We start from the raw sequence: 24099 nt of genomic DNA on the forward strand, positions 1-24099 counted from the left end.
TCCAGTTTGCATAGTGAACAAATCCGGTCTTCCTCAGGTGTGGCATTAAAGCTCCCTGTTTCTGGGACTAATGGAAGTGTTCCTGAACACAACTGTCCATAATGATCTTTGTCTTTTAGTTCACTTATTCTTAATGTAAGCTTCCACACTGTAAGTGTTCTTATTAAGACAGTAGGTTCTTCATTTTGGCTTCCTCCAAACATCCAGAGACCGTTTATCTCTCTGCTTTAGGAACAGTTTGTTTATAATATCTGTAATATCACATCATTGATGAATGAAAATATCAGAGAAATTATAAATATAGAATATTAATTGCATCCACATGTAACATGGCTCTGTTGGTTGAGTTTGGAATATTTCAGTCATAATGCCAATTTAGTTTGAATATCAAACAGATTGTCAGAACTAATGCTTTCATTTTCCAAGGAACCTTCCCACCTGGTCCATTATTAGAATAATAATGTTTACATTAACCACTGACCCCAAAGCAGTTACATGAATGTGCATGACCAACACACTGCAGCAGTGGAAATAAGGTGGCTCCAAACATACCTAATGTAAACATCACCACCTCAGGAAAACATCCATTTTGCTGTGATTGTGTAGCAAAGCTTTAGTCCAATCAGCTGCAGTGGTTTGGTTCCACACTAAGATAAGGATTGGCTCTAAGGGCTGGTCTGCTGGGGGAGCAGTTGCCCCGTTGCCCTCCTCTCTCTGCTGCAGGAAACATGTTTGCTCCGTCTGCCTCGCTGATCTCCCAGCTATGTTAAATATCAGTCTCAGGATTTTGTGGACTGATATCAGATCATTCAAATGAAGATCAGTCAGAATCGGGAAAATCAACAATTTATTTATATATTTAATTTTGAACCCATCCTTATACTCCATTAAAGATGACATAGATCAGAATAGATTCTGCATATTTGAGTATGATTTCCACATTCAGCTATTCATGTTTCTTCAAATATATCATTAATGATGAGTTATGTTTTGTGTGTAGAACTTTTGGAGGTTGTGTAGTTGACAGTTTGACTGGTTTTAGAGTGGACTTACCTGCCAGAGCTAACAGATGGGGGCTCCAGTCAAACTTAAGTCGCACACTTCAGCCTCCAACAAACGTCACCATTGGCTGGTAAAGCTGTCAATCAAATGTATGTTTTTGATTGCCCTCCTCTCTCTGCTGCTAAAGTCACATCTTTTATTCTTCACTCAGGTTGATGAACTGCAGTTTGTCAGAGATCAGCTGTTCTTCTCTGGTCTCAGCTCTGAAGTCCAACCCCTCCCATCTCAGAGAACTGGACCTGAGTCACAACAACAACCTGAAGGATTCAGGACTGAAAGATCTGTGTGGTTTTCTGAAGAGTCCTCACTGCAGACTGGAGACTCTGAGGTCAGACTCATGTTTTATTTCTGCTCTCAGATTAATATGATGTTACAGTTGTGGTGACTCTGACCTGCAGACATCAGGCTGATATTATACTGATCCTCACTGAGGATCTTCATGCTGACGTCTGTTTTCTTCTTCTCTGGTTTAGTCCAGTCAGTGTGGCAGAGAAGTGTTGAACTACAGATTTAAAACTAAAAATAATAATAAAAATCCTTCAGTGTTTCAATGACAGGAAATATTTTTCCTCACTGAAATGGACAAATATATATTCAGTGGGGTCAGAATCATTCACTCTCCAAATATTCGATTCGATTTGGATTTTTGGGGCTATGATTCGATTGTAAATTGATTCTTTATTCAAAATGATTTTCGATTCAAAACAACTTCCATTCATAGTAATTTCTGCTTCAATCTATAGGTGTGCAAAGGATCCTCATGATCTACTCCAGTCTGCTTTGCAAGACAAAATGATGAATGGAGACATTAAAGTGTCTTTTTCACATTTATTAAGTTTTAAACATTTATCCATGCTCAGATGGAATTGTTGTAACTGTTGTTTAATACAATATCACATATTGCTTTAATAGCAAAAATAAGTGTCTCTTTAAAAAAAAAAAAAAAAAAAAAAAGCTCTTAAACATGCTGCCTTTTTAAATTTTAAGGAAAGTGCCTTTTCAAATGTGTGTGGACCACAACTGCTACTCTGAGCAGCAAGCTATAAAATAAGTCATGTCAAGCTCAGTAAAAACCAAAATGAGTCAGAATCTTTGCCTGCAACGAGGACGGGGCCTGTTCAATCTCTCTTTCCTCCATTATTGTAGTTTCCTCCTTGTTTTGGTGCATGTGTATGTTCCAGAACCAGCTCTGTGGTGACGTCAGACAGCGTCTTTGTCAGCATTGTTTTATTTTTTAAATCGATTTTGAGAAATTTTTAATGGATTCTGAATCATAGTAAATGAGAATTGTGATTCTTATATTAATCGTTTTTTGTTTTTTTTCTTTGGGTACAGCACTAATATTCAGTGTTTTCCTGTTCCAACACGACTATAAAGTCATGTGACTCAAGCAGACTGAAAGATTCAGACCAAACTCAGCATGTTAAACGTGGTCACTGCTGAATTAAGTGAAAATGTTCCAGATGTTGTGAATCATGTGTTGATTTGATGAAACATTGAACACTTTCCAGCAGGAACTTTGTCTCCTAAAGTCACATCTTTTATTCTTTACTTCGGTTGAAGAGCTGCAGTTTGTCAGAGATCGGCTGTTCTTCTCTGGTCTCAGCTCTGAAGTCCAACCCCTCCCATCTCAGAGAACTGGACCTGAGTCACAACAACGACCTGAAGGATTCAGGACTGAAGGATCTGTGTGGTTTTCTGGAGAGTCCTCACTGCAGACTGGAGACTCTGAGGTCAGACTCATGTTTTATTTCTGCTCTCAGATTAATATGATGTTACAGTTGTGGTGACTCTGACCTGCAGACAGGTTTATATTTATGAGGGAAAATCCTCTTCAGGTTTTAACATTTAAACTGTTAAATGGTTGAAAATAACTTTTGAAAACGGAATTTCACTCATTTGAACATAACATTTTGAATTTCACACAGTTTATATTCACAATGTTGACAGTTTGAGTCAGTTCAGGTTCTTTACAGTGTTGTTTCATTTTCTCATTAAATCTTGTCACTGTTTGTATTTGACTGTTGTGAAGCTGCTTCCTGTTGGTTCAGCTGTTTGAATTTCATTTTCTCAACTTCTCCTTTCTAAACATTCAGTTCTGAAAAGAATGATGAAACATTGAACGCTTGCAAGCAGGAACTTTGTTTCCAAAAGTCACATCTTTTATTATTTACTCAGGTTGGAGAACTGCAGTTTGTCAAAGATCAGCTGTTCTTCTCTGGTCTCAGCTCTGAAGTCCAACCCCTCCCATCTCACAGAACTGGACCTGAGTGAGAACAACCTGAAGGATTCAGGACTGAAGGATCTGTGTGGTTTTCTGAAGAGTCCTCACTGTAGACTGGAGACTCTGAGGTCAGACTCATGTTTTATTTCTGCTCTCAGATTAATATGATGTTACAGTTGTGGTGACTCTGACCTGCAGACATCAGGCTGATATTATACTGATCCACACTGAGGATCTTCATGCTGACGTCTGTTTTCTTCTTCTCTGGTTTAGTCCAGTCAGTGTGGCAGAGAAATGTTGAACTACAGATTTAAAACTTAAAAAAAATAAATAATAAGTCTTTCAGTGTTTCAATGAATATTGTATTACAATGACTATTTTTCTTCACTTACATGGACAAATATATATTCAGTGGGGTCGGAATCATTCACTCTCAAATAATTTGATTCGATTTGGATTTTTGGGGCTTTGATTCGATTCAAAATTGATTCTTTATTCAAAATGATTTTTGATTCAAAACAATTTGATTCATAATGATATCTGCTTGAATCTATAGATGTGCAAAGGATCCTCATGATCTGCTCCAGTCTGCTTTGCAAGACAAAATGACGAATGGAGACATTAAAGTTTCTTTTTCACATTTATTAAGTTTTAAACATTTATCCATGCTCAGATGGAATTGTTGTAACTGTTGTTTAATACAATATCACATATTGCTTTAATAGCAAAAATAAAAGTGTCTCTTTAAAAAAAAAAAGAGCAGTTAAACATGCTGCCTTTTAAATTTTAAGGAAAGTGCCTTTTCAAATGTGTGTGGACCAAAACTGCTACTCTGAGCAGCAAGCTATAAAATAAGTCATGTCAAGCTCGGTAAAAACCAAAATGAGTCAGAATCTTTGCCTGCAACGAGGACGGGGCCTGTTGAATCTCTCTTTCCTCCATTATTGTAGTTTCCTCCTTGTTTTGGTGCATGTGTATGTTCCAGAACCAGCTCCGTGGTGACGTCAGACAGCGTCTTTGTCAGCATTGTTTTATTTTTTAAATTGATTTTGGGACATTTTGAATTGATTCTGAATCATAGTAAATGAGTTTTTTGTTTTGTTTTTTTTTCTTTGTGTACAGCACTAATATTCAGTGTTTTCCTGTTCCAACACAACTACAAAGTCATGTGACTCAAGCAGACTGAAAGATTCAGACCAAACTCAGCATGTTAAACGTGGTCACTGCTGAATTAAGTGAAAATGTTCCAGATGTTGTGAATCATGTGTTGATTTGATGAAACATTGAACACTTTCTAGCAGGAACTTTGTCTCCTAAAGTCACATCTTTTATTCTTTACTTCGGTTGGAGAACTGCAGTTTGCAGTTTTAACTTTGGAAAACAGATTTTTATTAAATTGAAGACTTTTTAATTGCATGCAGTTTATCACTGTCTTGTATTTTTGAAAGGGGACATCATATATTCATATATATTTGTATGTTAGTCATTCATAAAAATGTCCAAACCACATGGATTTATAAGACATATTTAATCATCCAGTGGCTGTTGTAACAACCTAAACTCTCATATCTGTATATATACATACACAGATACATTATTTTCCTTTTCTCAAGTCATAATGGTACATTTTAAACAAAACAATCAACCAAAAAAAGTATTTTGCCTTCTTTCCCAAACCACAGAAATAAAATCACCTTCCACAAGTCCCTTCACTAAAACATAATTCGCTCTGAACAGATGACAAAACACTTTCAAGCAGGAACTTTGTCTCCTAAAGTCACATCTTTTCTTCTTCACTCAGGTTGGAGAGCTGCAATTTGTCAGAGATCAGCTGTTCTTCTCTGGTCTCAGCTCTGAAGTCCAACCCCTCCCATCTCAGAGAACTGGACCTGAGTCAAAACAACCTGAAGGATTCAGACCTGGAGGATCTGTCTGATCTTGTGGAGAGTCCAGACTTCAGACTGGAGACTCTGAGGTCAGTAGAGTTGGACTCAGTTCATCTTCCTTTCAGTAATATTGTTTAAATCCAGTATCTGAGCAAAGACTCTGTTTCCTGTGCAGCTGTGAGCGGAGAACAAATAGATTTCAGAATTAGACAGAAAAACAGAGAGAAAACAGTCAGCCAATCAGATCAGTCAAACAGCTATTGTGATCATGAGAGAACTCAGAGACGTTCAGATTCTGAATCTGGAAGCACTGCAGCTTAGTGGTTCATGCTGTCACCCCACAATAAGAAGGTCACAGGTTCCTGTTTCCTGTGAACCTTCAAACTCCTCAGTGAAGCTGTGAGAGGAGAACAGAAAAAGATTTCAGAATTAGACAGAAAGACAGAGAGAAAACAGTCAGCCAATCAGATCAGTCAGAGGACTGTTGTGATCATGTGACCATCAAATGAAGCAGATTCCAGCTGAAGAACTCAGAGATGTTCAGATTCTGGTCCTCGTCCATCAAACTGTCAGATCTGAGCTGAGACTGTTTGTTCTCTGATCAGGTTCATCAGTCACAGCTCTGAGATCAGTCTGACTGAAAGCTGCACATCACTGATCTTCTTTCATCACACTGTCACCATGTGGTCTTTCTGCAGACCAGAATCCTGTCTGTCTGTCTGTCTGTCTGTCTGTCTGTCTGTCAGTCTGAGTCTCTCAGTTTAAATGGACCTTCAGTAAATCATCAGTAAAGTGATGAACCTTCATGACTCAGCTCTTTATCTCCACTGTGGACTCAGAGAAATGTGCTGAGTCAGCAGACTTGAGGTCTGTGAGTTTCCAGCTCAGTGTGTTCACTCCAACACGTTAACATGAGCTGAGAGGAAGCAGCTGCTGCACATCTGGACTGAACAGGACTGAAGTCCCTGCAGGTCTTTATGCTGGATCTGCATCACTGACTGACAGCTGATGGACAGAGTCAGGAAACACTGATGGATCTGCTCTCTTCTTCTCTACACAGGTGGAAGTGGTGGCTGTGAAGAGGAAGTTGTGTGTTGATGGAGGATCAGCTGCTTCCTGATGATCCAGATGTTGCAGCAGCAGCTTGTCCAGACTCTGGACCATGTTCCTGGGAGGTGGAGAGGAGAGCTTCATCCAGCAGAGACTGACAGAGGAATCAGAACTGGTCTGAGAACAGAGTCCAGTCCACCATGATCCCAGAGACTCCTCAAGTCCTCCTCTCCTCTCAGCCAGCTCCTCCAAACTCCACCTGGGGTTTAGGTTCAGCTTCTTCTGGACCCTTTGGGCTGCTTTGGGAACATTTCTAGAAGCATTACTATATAAAAGATGTCATTTTGTTGTGAAACATGTGACTGTCAGTCAGCACTTTTTAAATCTGTGTTTTCTTTCCTTCATTAAAATGAAGCATATATATTTTTTGTGTTCTTATCTAAAATATATATTTTTTTTTTAATCCACATATGGCAAAAAATTTTTGTCAGTAAATAAAAGTATGCTGAAAGGGCAGAACTCAAGAGAGGACACTGCAGTAGCGTAGTTCATCTTTGGAAAGGACAATTTTTAATCAGTGTACTAAATTATTTTTAGGAGACAAACATAACATCCTGTTTTAATCTGAATGTCTGTGTGTATGTATTTATGTGTGTGTGGATGATGATGTGGCCTGTTTGGGGGTCTCATCCTGATTATTATTTTTTTAATGTGTGAAGCACTTTGTGGAACGTTGTTTTTTGTTCGAAAGGGGCTGTATAAATAAACTAAAGTTTAAAGTAAGGATTGATTCGTTGGTTGGTTAATTGAATGACTGATATAGTGATATAATACAGTCCAATAATGTTCTAGCGGAGTCGTGCAGCAGACTCTCAGCTCAGTGTGTGAATGTGCTGCTGCTGAACTGGGACTCATGAGTTCCACTCTGAACCAATGAGTCATGAATCATGAGTCTGACTGTGAACCAGTCTACAGTATGTGCTGTGGGTGAGTGACAGCTCATAGCGGGGAGGGAAAGGGAGTGAAACAGCAAACCAGAGCTGCTGCTTTTCCTCCTTCTTTCTATATGAACATGAGCACCATGATGCACACTGCTGTGTTCTCATATCAAGCTCATGTTCACCTTCTTTCTTTCACAGGGAGAACATGAAAGAAGCTGAAGCTGAACTCAGCCTTCCAACTTTAGTGCTCCGTGTCACAGACTGATCCATTTTCTGACGTTATAGTCCACACCAGGCTGCAGCCTCTCTGTGTGACACTTTGTTCATCATTATTTTCACACTTTAGTTCCTGCTTCTTTTCATTTAGGCTCCATGTAGGCTGTTCATGATGACTTTGTTTGTGTGTGGCTGTTTTCTTCTGAATGTGGGATCTCTGTCTGAATGAAAGTTTCACAATCACTGCCTCAGACTGCATTCAGAAGGAATTGTTGAAGTCATAGAAGCTGAAGAGTTGATGATCAGAGGCTGACAGCTAAAGGAAGCTAGAATGCACACTGCTCTCTGACAGAGTCGGCCTCCCTCCACATTTAGGAGGCTTTTTCACTTCTTACAACAGCTGACAAAGGGCTCATCTGGGATTTGAACCCCGGACCTGTCACACCCTGAGCCAGAATCATCCTGATTGTTCCTGGAATGGTTTGGTTAGTCAGAGTGTGTCTGTGTGTGTTCTTGTCTCTCTGAGTGGCTGGAAATGAAAATGGAGATCGGTAGAAGCAGATGACTCTGAGGATGAATGAATGTTTCACTGACAACATCAACAACTGTTTGCTCACCTCTATGAGGCTGTGTGACGTCACTGGAGATCAAAGACGGAAGCGTCAAAGAGCCAGACGGAACGGCGCATGCGCACAAAGATGCTCACGCTTGTCTCGCGAACGAATGAAGTGAAACACAAATCAGCTGTGAGACAAATAAGTGGCGTTAAATTGAACTAAAATCAAATCGGTTGGTTTGTTCCTCCCACATACTCAGATGTCTGTTTTCCCTTCTTATTAAAATGCTTCTTTTCCAGCTTTCGCTCATTTTTGGAATCGCGCACCTCGTCCACTGTGTGTGTGTGTGTGTGTGTGTGTGTGTGTGTGTGTGTGTGTGCTCTCTCTGCTGGTCTGAGCTCTCAGTTCATTTAAATGCTTTGTTGGATCTGTCTGTCTGTATCATGTCAGAAACTCTGAAACACTCTGAACTTCTTTAAAACACGGTGGATTTACTGATATGAAAGTGTCCAGCAGTCCATGATGGATTATTATAGAAAGATATCAGCTTTAATGTAAATACATTGTTGGACATAAACACAGAAATTACAATAATCATCTGGAAAAAAAAATGTTGCCGTCTCACTCAGCGGAGGAGCTTGTTTTTGAACCTGTGTGAGAAAAACAGAAAAAATAAGACTCCCCCTGATCGGGTTAGTTGCCACGTTATAAAATGCAGGAAGTACTTCTGAACATGCAGCAAGTGTTGAAGGCTGCTGATGCCTGGAGAATCGTGACGTCATGGTGAAACTCAATAAATAAGCATTGGTGGTTCAGTGGTAGAATTCTCGCCTGCCACGCAGGAGGCCCGGGTTCGATTCCCGGCCAATGCAGAGTAACTCTTTACCAACATCCAGATGTTAGAAACACAATGCTGCTTGGAAAATACCCTGATAGACTCCAACACACTGTGACTTTGTGAAACAACCAGTGGAGCCCCCTGGTGGTCAGTAGAAGTGCAGCCCCTCTGAGCTGGTGGCAGACCAAGGCTTCAGTCTGCACACATCTTCCACATGTGATGGCACACACACTGTGTATTGTGGCAACATCCGTCCCCTCAGAGAGAATCTGCTCTTTAACCCTCCTGTCGTTTTCACCCCCCGCCCCTTACTTTAGTGTTCCTGCTCTGTTTGATACGGTGGCCGGTAAGTGCAAAACTAAATTACAAAGTGCCAAACACTTTTACAAAGCGTGAAACTAATTTACATGTTGGGAAATATTTTTACATTTTGTTAAACAAAATTACATAAGAAAAACACTTTTACCCCGGACAAAACAAATTCACATTTTAGAAAACAAATTTCCAAAAGAAATCTTCCGGAAGGGGAATGTACCAAATGCCGGAAGTGATCCAGAAGAAAATTGACTGTGAGCTCAAAATGTTTGTATCGGTTTGTGTGCCGGGAAAACTTTGCAGAGTGAAAGTTTGTGGCAGCATGGAGTAAATGATGTTTTGGCCGTTTTGTGGAAACAACTTGAGCCAATTTACGCGGTTGTGTTTTCCGTGCGGACGATCTGTAGAATGTTTAACGTTGATGAACGGACCAGACGGAAGGAGCACGCGCACAGGAGACATCTAATAAACAGCCGGAAAATGCTAAACAAGCTAAGTGTAGCATCGCGCTAACTAGCTGAAGCCGCTGTCAGACATGCAGTGAATTAAAGTGCACCGTTTCATTTTGCAGCCAATCGTTGTCTTCACGGAATAGCAACGCGTTTAGTTAGTATGCGTTGCTAGTTTTTTTATTTTTTTTATTTTAGGCGTATATTTATGCTAAATGCACATTTGTTGCTGATTGTTTTAGCTGCTGCTAACTTTCTGTTTTGATACGGAACTCCGTTCATTCCAGCAGAACAACCATGAACATCATATAAACAATTCATGGAGGACAGAAAGTCAAAGTCAAAAGAACTGTGGGCCGAAAGGAAACAGGTCCAGGTACGTGTGTGGATATATCTGTAAAATATGGAAGTAAATATGTGTGTGTGTGAAATGAATGATATCTTTTTGTTATTTTAGCAGATAAACATGGATTGATGGCGCCACATGGAGCTGATTTAAAAGCTCAGAGAGGGAAAACACTCCCATTATATACAGATCCGGAGGTAGCAGCACCTGATCTACTGAAGCATGATGTGAAGTTTACACGGTGCAAACATCAGCCTGCGGACTCTTAAAAGGATGATTCCTCTCCAAACGCCATCAGGTTGGAACTTCGTGGACCTGGACAACTGTTTGGCTATCGGACGATGTGGCAGGTACTCAGACAAAAGTCCAATCTTCGAGTGAAGAGAGATGATGTGATGAATGAGAGAGCACGCAGAAGGTTTCTAAGAAGAAGCTGCTCCTCAATGGGAGCGAACTGTATGTGGCATGCAGATGGTTCTGATAAACTGGCTCTCTCAGGACGCATGGATGGATTTTTTCACCTAAAGTGCTGTGGCTCCAATGTGGACCGACAAATAACAAGAAGCCAACAGTGATCGCTGAGAATCTCCTCTCATGAGACTGAGGACTGATTGTGGCACGGAGAATGGCATTATGGCTGCCATTCAGTCTCCCCTACGCCTCCATCATGATGACTGCTGCTCTGGGCCGTCCAGCCACATGTATGGCTCATCCACGAATAAGCAGCGTGTTGAATCCTGGTGGGCCATATTTAGAAGGGGAAGGTAAGTGGCCTTCATGAAGTCATTTTATTATGACTGACCTTTCATTTGATTTTTATCTTTATGTTCTATCTCAGATGAACTCCTCTAAACATATATAATAATTGAGGCTGGGACTTTAACTTTTTCATTTCAATTCATTCATTACAAAGCCTTTAATGAATTAGATTTTTTTAATGGAGTCCCACTTCTACTAATAATATATATATTCTTCCGATTCTATCCATTTCTACAGGTCTTAGTTCTGGATGGAGTTGTTTGCTGGATACTTCAACGGGAGCCATGAGCATCAGTGCCTTCTGAGATGTTGCTATGGTGATGTTGGATGAGTGTGTGAGACTGTGGAACAGTCACAGGATTCACACTTCCAGAACAGTGTCATGTCCAATGAACTGTGCTGCTGACCACACAGGTAATATTGGTGATGATTGATATTTCCATGTTGGTTTTATTATTTTATCCCTTAAATGTAAATAAATAATATAAATGCTATTTATTCTATCTAACACAGATTTGGCTCCACAGACTGGATTTGAGATTGAACCAGCTGATTCGGATGCTGTTCCAGAGGCGAGCCTGTCAATAGCTCCATGTGGGGACTCAAACATGCAGGAGGACTTTGACTTTGTTATGGAGCACAAACAACTACAGAAGCCAGAGAACTGGGAGTCTGCAACAGAACTGTACATGAAGCTGAAAGAAACTGCTCAGCTGTGAGTCAGTGACAAAGGGAATTTTACCTTCCTGCATTATCAAGTGCTTACTCATTGGGGTTTCTGTCCTATTTCTATTTTATTTATTTATTTAATTTTTAAATTAATTTTTAAATATACATGTCAAGAGCCATGAGATGACTGTGCTGTGATTTGGTATTAGACAAGTAACACAGAATTGAATCAAATATTGCCATGACTGAAAAACATGCAATTTTCCTGTTTTAAAATAGTTTGGAAAAAACTCATAACCAATCTATCACAGATGCAATCAGAAGGAAATATTTGCAATTTTTTATTGATTGTAAACATAACATTTGCATTCCCATTGTTTCATTTCTTCAGATGAACAGGTACCAGAATCATTTGGAAACATCACAAGGAAAAGTGAACGACAAGCTATGAAATCTGATTTGGAGTGGTGGAACACTGCAGTCTGTCTGAACACCAAGTGTCACAGCTTCATTTTTGCTGAGTTTGAAATGAATTGATAAAAATTATAGCAAAGTAATGAGTCCTATATTTTTGTCAGTATGGAATACAAAACTTCTTGAAATAATGTGTTTTGTCTGAAACTTAACGGTGAAAATCTGAACTGTGAGGGAAAACAAAAAAAAACACCTTTTCGGAGTCTGGTCTCGAGGGGTGATCCAGTTACCAATTACAAGTTACAGTTACAGGTTCATGTGTGACTTAAACACTGTGTGTGAATCTAGGAGTGCTAATTTCAATGTGTTTGAACATGTATTGGGAACTGGGAATGGAGAGTCATCCAGGAACTCTATTCTTGGCGATGGTTCCAATCCGGACGGGGGAGGTGAAGTCAGCCCAGCTGCAAACATCAAAACATCCTCCAGAGACACAGCAGCCTGACCTTCTGCAAAGAAAACCTTCAGTTACATCTTGGCAATGTATTTTCTCAACAAATTCTAAAAAAAAATTTGATTTACAAACCTTCACAATCAAAGACACAGTCGGCCCAGTAGCCCAAAGTTTGACTTTCTTTAAGTCTCCTGTTACTTCCTGATGGACTGAGGTCAGGTTTGAAGAGTCTCAAGTTCCAGACCAGTGAGTGGCTTTTCAGAGTGGCACAGGACAGGGGCCAGCAAAGTAGGCTGTTGCTGCAGTGCAGTCAGAAACTGAAGAGCTGAAAGACCATCTTTGAATCTAAAAAGTCACCACAAACATTGTTTCACATTTAAATGACCTAAAGAAACTTCAATGTTTTCTAAAATGACTATCCACCCAAACATATAGAAATGAGTAAAAATGGTTGTGTGTTGAACATTACTGATTTAAAGAAGAACTCTGTGTCTTGCTTTGCACTTGGCAGGGTAATTGTTACTCTACAGACTGCAAGAATTACGCACACAAACACAAGACTGGAATGACATGAGCACCTTTTGATTGGCATAAGACAGAGGAAGGGGAGACAGACATCACACAGCAATTATACTAAACTAAGGCACACATTCTGACACACTGACTCAGAGCTAAAAAATATACATTCTTAATAAACCACAGAGGGGGATGATGAGGCATTTCAAACTAAAATATCTTAAATACAAAAAAATAAAAATCACATCATTACAAATATGATCTTACCTGTCAATTCCAGATGGGTTGCAGTCAATAATGTACCATCAGAGGGAGTCTGACACGATTTCTTTCTTTTCTTCAACAGTAGCAACAAGTCTCAGACAGCCTGCTGTCTGTAACATTGTGCTGCGTCTCATGATGCATTCTCACAGAGCATCCACTGAAGAAACATTCTCAATCTGAGATGAAACACGTTTTTGAAAAATAGTTCAAGCAACAAAGCATATGTCATGTGATATATAAAGTTAATGATCATTAACCATTAGTATTGTTTACATCTAACCCTGTTCATACCATTTGCATTGTACACCAAGAACTGATGTCCTTCTGGTCCATCAGAAATGGGCCGGTCTTTCAGATGTTTCTTCAGTAGAGTTAAAGACTCTCGTCTCGGCCCACCTGTGTCAATTCCTTCTTCAAAAACAGCATCATCTGTGAATTTTACCAGCATGTCACAGGTTTCAGAATATGTTGAACATCTTACAAATGCAAATATCTTTCCCATGTAATCAATAAAGTAAAATTAAAATTAAGTGAGTCGCTGTTGTTTTTTTAACTTACCCGTAGCAAGTCCTCCTGACTGGATTTGTTTCAGGTGGATCCAGATCCTCAGTGTCAGATATTACTGTCTGAAAAACAAATAAAAATGTCTGAAACAACACACTGAAAGCAAAGAACATCAGGCTGCCATAATCTGCCTTAATACCTGTCCAGGCTGAGCTGTGGATGAATCTCTGAAACATGATGAAATTGATAAACTGATGAACTTTATGATACAGAGTATAACAGAGCTTTGAGTGACATTTAGAGGTAGAGAGGAACCATAAGATTTATAAATAAGAGATTATTTTCTTATAAATTATATCACAATCACATCAACAACTTAAAGACAAATGACTTCTTTTGTAAAAACTAATACCTACCCTTTATCTTCAGGTTTGCGTTTGGGAGAACTGTGTTTTTTTGGTTCAAAAACCTGAGAAGAAAAGCACACAATTGTCAGCAACTTTAAACAGCTTCCATTATTGTTCCCTCACCACATACAGTATATATCAATGGTGAAAGGTTATCAGGGTGTCTGACTGGAATAGTAAATGCCAAATAATCAAGACTTGGTTCTTAGACTTAATGCTTGAAACCAAATGCATATCCTATCAATAAATAAATAAAAAAACTGAAAGTACAAAATGTAAAAATGAACGTACCACAGTGTCAGCTGCATTGAATTCAGCTGTGCTCCTCGATGTGATGACAATTTCAGAATCAGAGTCTGATGTATCAACCTCTGTAGTAAAAACAAACAGTCTGGACACAAAAGAAGGTCTGCTCCTTCATCCATCTTCTTGTTAAATGTTCTCATTTCTTGGACAGCTTGCTTCAGTAGATCAGGTGCTGCTACCTCCGGATCTGTATATAATGGGAGTGTTTTCCCTCTCTGAGCTTTTAAATCAGCTCCATGTGGCGCCATCAATCCATGTTTATCTGCTAAAATAACAAAAAGATATCATTCATTTCACACACACACATATTTACTTCCATATTTTACAGATATATCCACACACGTACCTGGACCTGTTTCCTTTCGGCCCACAGTTCTTTTGACTTTGACTTTCTGTCCTCCATGAAACGGTGTACTTTAATTCACTGCATGTCTGACAGCGGCTTCAGCTAGTTAGCGCGATGCTACACTTAGCTTGTTTAGCATTTTCCGGCTGTTTATTAGATGTCTCCTGTGCGCGTGCTCCTTCCGTCTGGTCCGTTCATCAACGTTAAACATTCTACAGATCGTCCGCACGGAAAACACAACCGCGTAAATTGGCTCAAGTTGTTTCCACAAAACGGCCAAAACATCATTTACTCCATGCTGCCATAAACTTTCACTCTGCAAAGTTTTCCCACCACACAAACCGATACAAACTTTTTGAGCTCACAGTCAATCTTCTTCTGGATCACTTCCGGCATTTGGTACATTCCCCTTCCGGAAGATTCTGTCGTTTGGACATTTGTTTCGGGATTTGTACAAGTGTTCTGCCACTTTTAAATTTGTTTTTTAAAATATAAATTTATTTTGTCTGTGGTAAGAGTGTTTTTATTATGTAATTTTGTTGAATAAAAGATAAAAATGTTTCCCAACATGTACATTTGTTTCACGCTTTGTAAAAGTGTTTCGCACTTAGTAATTTTGTTTTGCACTTACCAGCCACCGTAGTTTCCGAGTTGATCTAACTAACTCAGATCTGCTGTTCTGTCTTTACATGAGACAGGCAGGAAGTTGGACTTTCTAAAGCCAAGAGAATCCGGTTGATTTTCAAAATAAAACTGCTGTCTGCGAGCAGGACGCCGCTGACCAGAGAGAGTTAACTTCTGTCACTGAGCTATTAAAGAAAAACACACGTGCTCTCCCCGTCGGGGAATCGAACCCCGGTCTTCCGCGTGACAGGCGGAGATACTGTCCACTATACTAACGAGGAGCTGGAAAGAACGACATCACGTGGTGTAACTTCACTTCCTCCGTGGAAAAACAAAGAGAGAATAAAGTTATTTCCTCCCAGTTTCTATCCAGAATCATCATCAGCACAGCTTCTGTCAGGAACATCTGTTTGTTGCTGACAACATCTGGATTACAGATGACACATCAGACTGATATTATCTGTGTCATGGTGTTCAGAGATTTCAGCAGCTCACATCCAACACAGAGACTCTGAGCAGGCCCACCTGGTCTTAGACCCAGACCCAGACCCAGACCTAAATCCAAACCCAGGAGACAGAGGTTGAGTGAGTCAGTGAGGAAGAAGCTGCTCGTTCTCCTTCAACAGTTTGATCTGAGGAAGTCACTTCCTCTTTTCAGGAATCAACTTCTACCATCTGTCCACTAGATGGAGATAACTGAGCATCAACTGAGAACTGAGTTCTTCATCATCTGGAAACAGACAGCATTGTTTTCTTCAGCTGGAGCTCTTTGTTCAAATCTACATTGAGATTCAGAGCCAAATGTTTTTCCTTTCCTGGATTTACTTCATCATTTCAGTCACTCTGTGGATTCAGCTGACAAATGCAAAATACAACCAACATTTAAACGATGACGTGTTGAAACAAAACTTTATTGATTCAGTCTGGTCAGCAGAATATAAACTGATTAAATCAGCAACATTAAACTGATGTTTCTACATGAATGCATCACTGATTCTAAAACCATAAACTGAACATGAATCCAGCACTCAGCGTTACAGCAGCACACCTCTGTTACTGTGGAGCTGTGTCTCTTTTCTACTTTATTATAGATGACAGAAAAAAACTCCAGATAAGAAGCAGCTGTACATGCAGTGATTAGTTCTCCTGCTCAGGTATCGTCTCTCAGGGCATCATGTGTTGTCTTTGTTTGTCTTTGTGTCCGATGCTTCACAGCTCACAGGCCAAAATACGTGCTGGCCTTCATGACTCACATGTACAGATCAGAGAGCTCAGCTTGCTGCAGAGCTGTTATAACGCTCCAAAGCAGGAGGTGGAAATGACTTTTCCTGTTTCAGTGACAGAGCAAACAGTCACTGTGGGAGCAGCCTGGTCCAAAAGGGTTGGATTAAGGCTCTGAATGAATCCTGGAGTGTTCTGGGTGGGAAGTACCATCTCAGGCTCCCTTGAAAAACCAGACTGGCTTGAACAGCAGCTGATTGCTGTGATGATGAACCATCATATGCTTTCATCCCTTTTTAGCCTGAAGGCAAAAAATCTCGGTTACAGAAAACTACCAAAACACAAAGGAAAAGTAATGAGTGTGCAGGCTGATGGAGTTTCAGGTACACACAGAGATTTAGACAGAAAAGTCCAGATCTGTCTCCAATCTGCAACTGACGGAGACTCCAGAGCTGAGAAGTGAAGCCAACAGTGAAGTGTCTCAGTTTCTAGTTTCAAGTCTCTTTCTATACAACTTCCTCAGAGACACTGAACCAGACCAGATCCAGAAACCAGGATAGAGAGGTTCAGTGAATGTGGTGTTGAAGGTGTGGAGGTGGATCAGTGAGTCAGAGGAGACTCTGTAGAAGGACAGAGAGCCAGCAGGACAGTCCACATACACTGCTACTCTGTTAGAGACAGAGGAGGAGGAGAGGGATTTTTTTCTGCTGTTGTGCCAGACAGAGTAACCACCATCAGAGCAGAACAGACTCCAGGACTGATTATATCCAAACAAACAGTCAGCACTGCCTCCTTTCCTTCTGATTCTTCTGTAGCTCACTGAGATATAAACCTCTCCACTCCACTCGACCTCCCAGTAACAGCGACCAGTCAGACCATTTCTACACAACAGCTGACACCAGTTATCAAATCTGTCTGGATGATCAGGATATGACTGATCCTCTGCTACACGTGTCACCTTCCTGTTGTTGTCAGACAGTTGGAGGTTTCTCTGGATTGTGTTTGTGTCCAGTTCCAGTTCACAGACATCTGACGCAGAGAACAAGAAACAACAGCTGCAGTTAACATCTGTTCATTTATCAACAACTTTACTGAAAGTGAATCATTCAAACTTACATTTCATCAGCTGTGAACAATGTTTGACTACATTTAAATGAAAAGCCAACAATCCAGTTAGAACATCAACAGTTACTGAACATGAGAGTCAAGATGTCAGCAATGTTCTGCTGTTTTTCTGCTGTGGAGTCAAAGATGACGGCTGATGGAGATCCACATCAATAAACACATGAAGTGTTGATCCTGAATGAAACTCATCTTTGTACTTCAGTCAGAAATGTAAAAATCTAGTGTAACATGAGCAGCTGAGTTTTCATGAATCAAAGTGAAAACACACTCACACTTCCTCAGACCAGGTCTCAGTCTCTGTGGTCCACCATGGTCCACCCTGGAGGAAGAAACAGAGTCAGGATCAACTTGATCCACCATCAAACATGAAGCAGAGTTCCTCAGAGCTGTCCAGACCTGAGAGTGTCCAGTCTCCAGTCTGGATCCTCCAGTCCAGCAGACAGAAGCTTCACTCCTGAGTCTCCTGGATGATTGTAGCTCAGGTCCAGTTCTCTCAGATGGGAGGGGTTGGAGCTGAGAGCTGAGGCCAGAGAAGAACAGCCTTCCTCTGAGACCAGGCATCCTGACAGACTGAACACACACGAAATTTGAATCTATGACACAATCTATGAATAAAGAAACACAATGACAGAAAACACAGATAAACCACAACAGACCAACACAACAGCTGAACCACAAACACACTGATTAAAGTAAAGACAGTAACACAAACACAGTATAGTGATGCATTGATTCTGCTCTGTGTTCAACCAGGTTCATTCATCTACAGAGCATCATATCAGCAGTCCACTCAACCTCTGGTGTCTTTGAGCCCCTTAAATATTTTCCTGAATGAGAACTCCATCATCACAACTGTGACAGATGCCAAAAGCAGCAGAAAGGTTGTGTCCACCTCCCTAAAAGTAAATGATCCTCAGTGAACATAGAAAACACCACTGGAGAATTCACCAGGAGGACACCAGCATGACCCAGCATGCACCTGTTGGCTGAGCAACATGTGTGTGATTGATTTCACTGAGTGTGTTCTCCAGGTGTTGAATCAAATCAGTGATTCATTATGGAGCATTCAGGTCCATACTGATTTTTATTATTTTATACTGATGACAATCTCTCAAATCTACAAACCTCTTCAGTTAATTTTACTCTATTTAAATAAAATAAATAATAAACTAAATCAAAAGTCTTGACAAAAACATGAATTCTGACCTGAGAGTTTCCAGCTCACAGTGTGGACTCTTCAGTCCAGCAGACAGCAGCTTCACTCCTGAATCCTGCAGGTTGTTGTTACTCAGGTCCAGATCTGTCAGACTAGAGGACTGGGAGCTGAGGACTGAGGACAGAGCTTCACAGCTTCTGTCTGAGAGGTTACAGCCACTCAGTCTGAAAAGGAATTAAGGAAGAAAAACTATTTACTGACAAAATTTAAGGAAGATGAGATTTTAGATGTGAATACAAAACATGAATAAACTAACTTGAGTCCTTTCAGTTCACACTGTGGCCTTTTCAGTGTATCAGACAGAAGCTTCACTCCTGAATCCTGCAGGTTGTTGTTACTCAGGTCCAGATCTCTCAGACTAGAGGACTGGGAGCTGAGGACTGAGGACAGAGCTTCACAGCTTCTGTCTGAGAGGTTACAGCCACTCAGACTGAAGAGGAATCAGAAAAATAAGAAATTATTAAAGAAACTGTTGGAGAACAGTCTGCTCAATCTACTAAACAACGTACTCTATGTGTGAGCCGTCTCCAGCGCGTTCTTTTATGAAGAGAATAGGAGAAGATATTCGGTCTCAATTCAAGTATTTATTTAATCCAGCAGAAGAAATAAAGCTTACAGAGCTCTGGGTCGAAACTTCTTTCCCTAACACCAACAAATGTGTGTCAGTTCACGAAGTCTCACACTCTGTATTTCCCTGACCCAGTATATAAGACGTAACAGTTCAGATAAAATGTGCACGCAAGCCGTTGTCCTCTTCTGATTGGTCCGTTGTCGATGTCCCCGCGTCGTCTTCCACTTCTGATTGGTCTGCTATGAATCTGCGTGCAGTGCACCTGTTTTCTCTCTGATTGACCTAACCTCGCTGCTATCTGACTCCTCTTTGTCTGTCTGTGAGAGATATTTCCTTTCTGTCACAAGTACGCACACTCTCTGTCATTTTCTGACGCACACACTTTACAAGGACATCTACTTCAAACCATGTGTCTTCTGTATGTTCATTTCTAACGGACACTCTGTACTTTTCCACCATCCAAGCAACTACATATTCTTCATAACACATCAAGCTTGGAAGCACACATCTTAATACAAAAAGGCATACTGGTAATTAACTGTTATCTGAATACATACTTTTAATATGTACAATATCCCAACAGTCCCCCTTTTGGTCTCATTAAACATGAGACCACTTACACCTCGACCTCCGACTCAGAGTCTTGGCTCGGGTTCCCAAGTAGAGCAGTTGTCTCAATCTGAGCCATTTGATAAGGAGGGGGAGGATAAGGACTCTTCTTCTCCACTGCTGCTACTATCATGCGTTCACAAAGAGATCTAATGCATGGGATACAACAACATCCACACAAGCCTAATACAGCAATCATTCCAATCAGGGAGAGCAATACCGAGACCACCAAATTTTTCCACTTACCGAACCACTGCTCAAACACACCACCAATTGGGTTATTGATACCTGAGTTGTCGTGCATTTCTTGTGAGAGGGTGCGTAGCCCTTCCAGTGCTCTTGTCACCGAACCGTCCGGAGCGGTGTTGTTGGGAATAAAAGTACAGCACAATCCCTAAAACATAGAACATACGCCCCCTTTTTCTGCCAATAACATGTCTAAGGCAATGCGGTTCTGCACTGTCATTAATGAGGTAGCTGCCAGCTGTTCTGACAGTCCACTCACTGCATCTCTAGTGGCGTTAGCAAGTCTAAGGACATTGTAATGAACATAATTGATTCTGTCAACATTTTTATTAGGAGTAATAGGGAATAGGGCGGATAATATGGGTATGTTTTCAAATCCTGCGGCTACCTGATCAGCCAGTTTATACTCATCTGGCACTCCCCTAGGGATGCCTATGGAGTCCATGTATGTGGTTGACCCAGTGCCAATTTCGAATGTATTTCTCTTTCTTCTATTGTGTGCAGACCCTGTGTCCCTACTGCCAAGGAGGACCAGGGGAACTGCCAGTCTCACCATGGCACATGTGCCACTCCAGGATGCTGGGAGAGACAAATGGAGAGTCTTATCACCACAATACCAAAACAGATCTCCTCTGGCTATTATCATTGTACTTGCGTTTGCCCAGGTGGTCATATTGATGAGGTGGTTGCACCAATCCATCTGCATATGTCCCATGTCCGTCACTTGGCCTGAGGACAGGTTTCTGTGGAAACAGGTATAGTTATTCTTTTTAGGAGTAAAGGTTGGTGGGACAGTGTGATTTTTTACAACAGGAAATACTGAGCTAAGTGTGCGGCATCCACTAGGTTCGGCAAACATGGTCATGTTAATCATGCAATTAAATCCTCTTGGATCTTCCTCCGGGAATAAAGGGGCTGGCGTGGTGAACATAGTAGGTCTAGCTGAAGAGCAGGCTACACAGTTTGACATATTCATTGAGCTTGCTGTAGCGGCAATCCAATCTAGCCATAAGTTTCTGTCACCATATCCTGTAGCAATTTTAATCATATCACTGCGTGTCAATTTAGAGTAGTCAATGCTAATTATACCTTCCTTTTGCACTGTCATCGCTGGAGTCGAGGCTGTGTCGGTTTGCGGTGTAGTCGTACTAGTTTTATTTGGAGGAGGCGGTTGTAAGAATGTGATTTTAATTAACCCTTTGGTGTCTGTGCCAGGATGATGTACTCCTAAGATAAAATAAGCTGTTCCGTCTGTTGTGCTGCAGGGGCCACGGGGGAGAGGGTTCTGTGTCAGGTTATATACACTGAGCAATATGGGGTTATGCTCGTGTGAGCCTTGGTGTGATTGATATGTTTGTCGTTGCAAGTTTACCTTATCTCTCGCACACCACTTCCCTTTCTTGCAGGGTCTAGGTGTCCAACTAACACCCGTCCAGGTGAGCACAGAATCCCAGGTTGGACACCACCTGCCTTTATTTGTTAACATACATAAATATACATCATACCCCCTCCAGTTCGCCTCCTTGTTTCCACAGTTTATTACAGAGCACAGGTCGAACTGGAACCCCGTGTTCTGTCCCATTGTGTACTTTAATTCTATGCCTCCATATCTGTCGATGCAGTCTGTGCTCTGAGTGCTGCGTTTGGAGTGGTTCAGTGGTGGGGTCTGGTCTGCGTCCCTGAAGGAAGATTCATAAAACATTAAAGATACAACAATCACACCTGTTAATGTAATCACTCCCAGCCAACACCACTTATCATGATGAGGCTCTATTCTCAATCTAGTAAACATCTTAATATCCCGCTAAATCTACTTAAAATGGAATGTATATGTAAATGCAAGCTATCTTTCTAGATCCTGGACTATTGTCTTCTCACTTATACTCTAGGCAAGAATAATCACCTATAGGAGCTTTAAACCTTCTCACCTTTCACAGGACCACCGTCCGCACTTTGCTAATAGTAAAAAAAAAAAAAAAAAACTAAAAGGTATCAGCTGTATGCTACAGCTAAGAGAACTTGTTCCCCCTTTTCAAGTCTTTCAGTTTCTACTCTTTGCAACTTGCTATCTCTTCCAGTGTTCGAGCAGGGGGTTCTGCTGCGGCACACTGACTCCAATGATACCAAGTGTCACCTTTCCCTTGGAGTTTCACTGCGTGGGACGTCCGTTCCACGACTTTGTAGGGGCCAGTCCACCTTGGTTCTGACCACTTTCTTTTGAGCACTTTCAGGAGGACCCACTCTGCTGTTGAGGGCTCCTTTTCCTCTCCACCTTTCTCCGGTTCAGTCACCTGTTTGGAAAAAGCTGACACCAAAGCTGTTAGTTGGTCATAATATGGTTTGTATTTCAAACCTTTCCTTTCCTCCTCTACGGTCTGCACTCCAGCTCCCGGTCCCGGGAACTGCTGACCCGTTTTCAACTCATATGGGATAAACCCTGTTAATGAGCTGACTGAGCTCCTGATTGACATCAGAGCTAAGGGTAAAGCATCTACCCAATTCATCTTAGTCTGAGCACAAATTTTGCCTATCTTCCCTTTGATAGACTGATTCATCCTTTCTACTTTTCCTTGTGATTGAGGATTGTAAACAGAACCGAAGTTATGTTTTAACCCGAGCATTTCTTCAACCTTTTGTAGATCGTGATTTTTGAAGTGAGTGCCATTGTCCGACCGGACCTTTTCTGGAAAACCATGTCTTGGAATGTAATGGTTCACCAGAAACTTTACCACAGACTTACTGTCTTCCCGCTTTGTGGGGATGGCTTCTGGCCATCCTGAATACGCATCCACACATACCAACATATACCTGTAACCTTGGGCCGGATTCACCATATCTGTGTAGTCTATGATGATCTCTTTCCCTGCTTTTGTCTCAAGAGGGAAACGTCCAGGATGTGGTTCGACTGCTGGTCGAGCATTATACATTGTACACTCATGACAAGTATTTACATGATATTTACACATTTCTTTCAAAAATGGATGCCACCAATTTTCCAGATTCCTCTGCATCTGTGTAGCCCCAACATGCCCCACTCCATGCGCCTCCGTCAGTACTAGTGGTTGAGGATCACATGGCACAGAAGGAACCGGAGGAACAAGTCCAGGTGTCCATGTGGACTCTGTAAGGCCTCATTCACAGCACTCTGGTAGAGACATGTTGCTTTAGATTCAGTCCTTATTGGTTTAGACTTTTGAGTTGTTTCTTCTTCTGACACCAGATTGACTCCAGAGTTGATGAAGGTCAGATGGACATGAAGAGCAGCCAGAAACTCCTGAACACTCAGATGGACGAAGCAGAAGACCTTGTCCTGGTACAGCCCTGTCTCCTCTTTGAAGATCTGTGTCAACACTCCTGAGTAAACTGATGCTGCTCTGATATCGATGCCACACTCTGTCAGGTCTGATTCATAGAAGATCAGGTTTCCTTTCTGCAGCTGCTCAAAAGCCACTTTTCCCAGAGACTCAATCATCTTCCTGGTCTCTGGACTCCAGTGTGCATCTGACTCAGCTCCTCCATCGTACTTGACCTTCTTCAGTTTGGACTGAACCACCAGGAAGTGGATGTACATCTCAGTCAGGGTCTTGGGCAGCTCTCCTCCCTCTCTGGTCTTCAACACCTCCTCCAGAACTGTAGCAGTGATCCAGCAGAAGACTGGGATGTGGCACATAATGTGGAGGCTTCGTGAGGTCTTGATGTGGGAGATGATCCTGCTGGCCTGCTCCTCATGTCTGAACCTCTTCCTGAAGTACTCCTCCTTCTGGGGGTCATTGAACCCTCTGACCTCTGTCACCATGTCAACACACTGAGGAGGGATCTGATTGGCTGCTGCAGGTCGTGTGGTTATCCAGAGGCGAGCAGAGGGAAGCAGTTTCCCCCTGATGAGGTTTGTCAGCAGCACGTCCACTGAGGTGGACTCTGTAGGATCAGTCAGGACCTCAGTGTTGTGGAAGTCCAGAGGAAG

General features: G+C 41.4%; 1 protein-coding gene and 2 non-coding genes across 3 annotated transcripts; 1 reads left to right on the forward strand and 2 right to left on the reverse strand.

Moving 5' to 3' along the window:
* The first annotated feature begins 8737 nt into the window (after nucleotides 1–8737).
* On the forward strand, nucleotides 8738–8808 carry trnag-gcc (transfer RNA glycine (anticodon GCC)). Its single transcript has one exon. It is a non-coding gene; the product is annotated as a tRNA-Gly (tRNA).
* A 6548-nt stretch (nucleotides 8809–15356) lies between these two features.
* On the reverse strand, nucleotides 15357–15428 carry trnad-guc (transfer RNA aspartic acid (anticodon GUC)). Its single transcript has one exon. It is a non-coding gene; the product is annotated as a tRNA-Asp (tRNA).
* Nucleotides 15429–16270: 842 nt separating this feature from the next.
* On the reverse strand, nucleotides 16271–23062 carry LOC115057493 (uncharacterized). Its single transcript, XM_029524646.1, has 10 exons — nucleotides 22944–23062; nucleotides 21641–21814; nucleotides 20689–20714; nucleotides 20136–20142; nucleotides 19901–20038; nucleotides 18966–19130; nucleotides 18700–18873; nucleotides 17890–18063; nucleotides 17766–17812; nucleotides 16271–17397 (listed from the first exon to the last, which is right to left on the reverse strand). Exons 1-10 carry the CDS (start codon nucleotides 23060–23062, stop codon nucleotides 16850–16852), a joined length of 1572 nt encoding a protein of 523 aa, XP_029380506.1. The 3' UTR covers nucleotides 16271–16849.
* Between the last annotated feature and the right edge of the window lie 1037 nt (nucleotides 23063–24099).

The sequence above is a fragment of the Echeneis naucrates genome, chromosome 2, assembly GCF_900963305.1.
Source record: "Echeneis naucrates chromosome 2, fEcheNa1.1, whole genome shotgun sequence".
Lineage (NCBI taxonomy): Eukaryota > Metazoa > Chordata > Actinopteri > Carangiformes > Echeneidae > Echeneis > Echeneis naucrates.

Excerpts from the sequence above, each read along its gene's own strand:
- LOC115057493 (XM_029524646.1), bottom strand. The coding sequence starts at position 23,062 with ATGTATAATGCTCGACCAGCAGTCGAACCACATCCTGGACGTTTCCCT. Across the intron at positions 20,715-21,640 it reads AAGGAGGCGAACTGGAGGGG|CATCCTGGAGTGGCACATGT; the intron begins GTATGATGTATA and ends TGTCTCTCCCAG. Across the intron at positions 17,813-17,889 it reads TGGAGACTGGACACTCTCAG|GGTGGACCATGGTGGACCAC; the intron begins GTCTGGACAGCT and ends TTCTTCCTCCAG.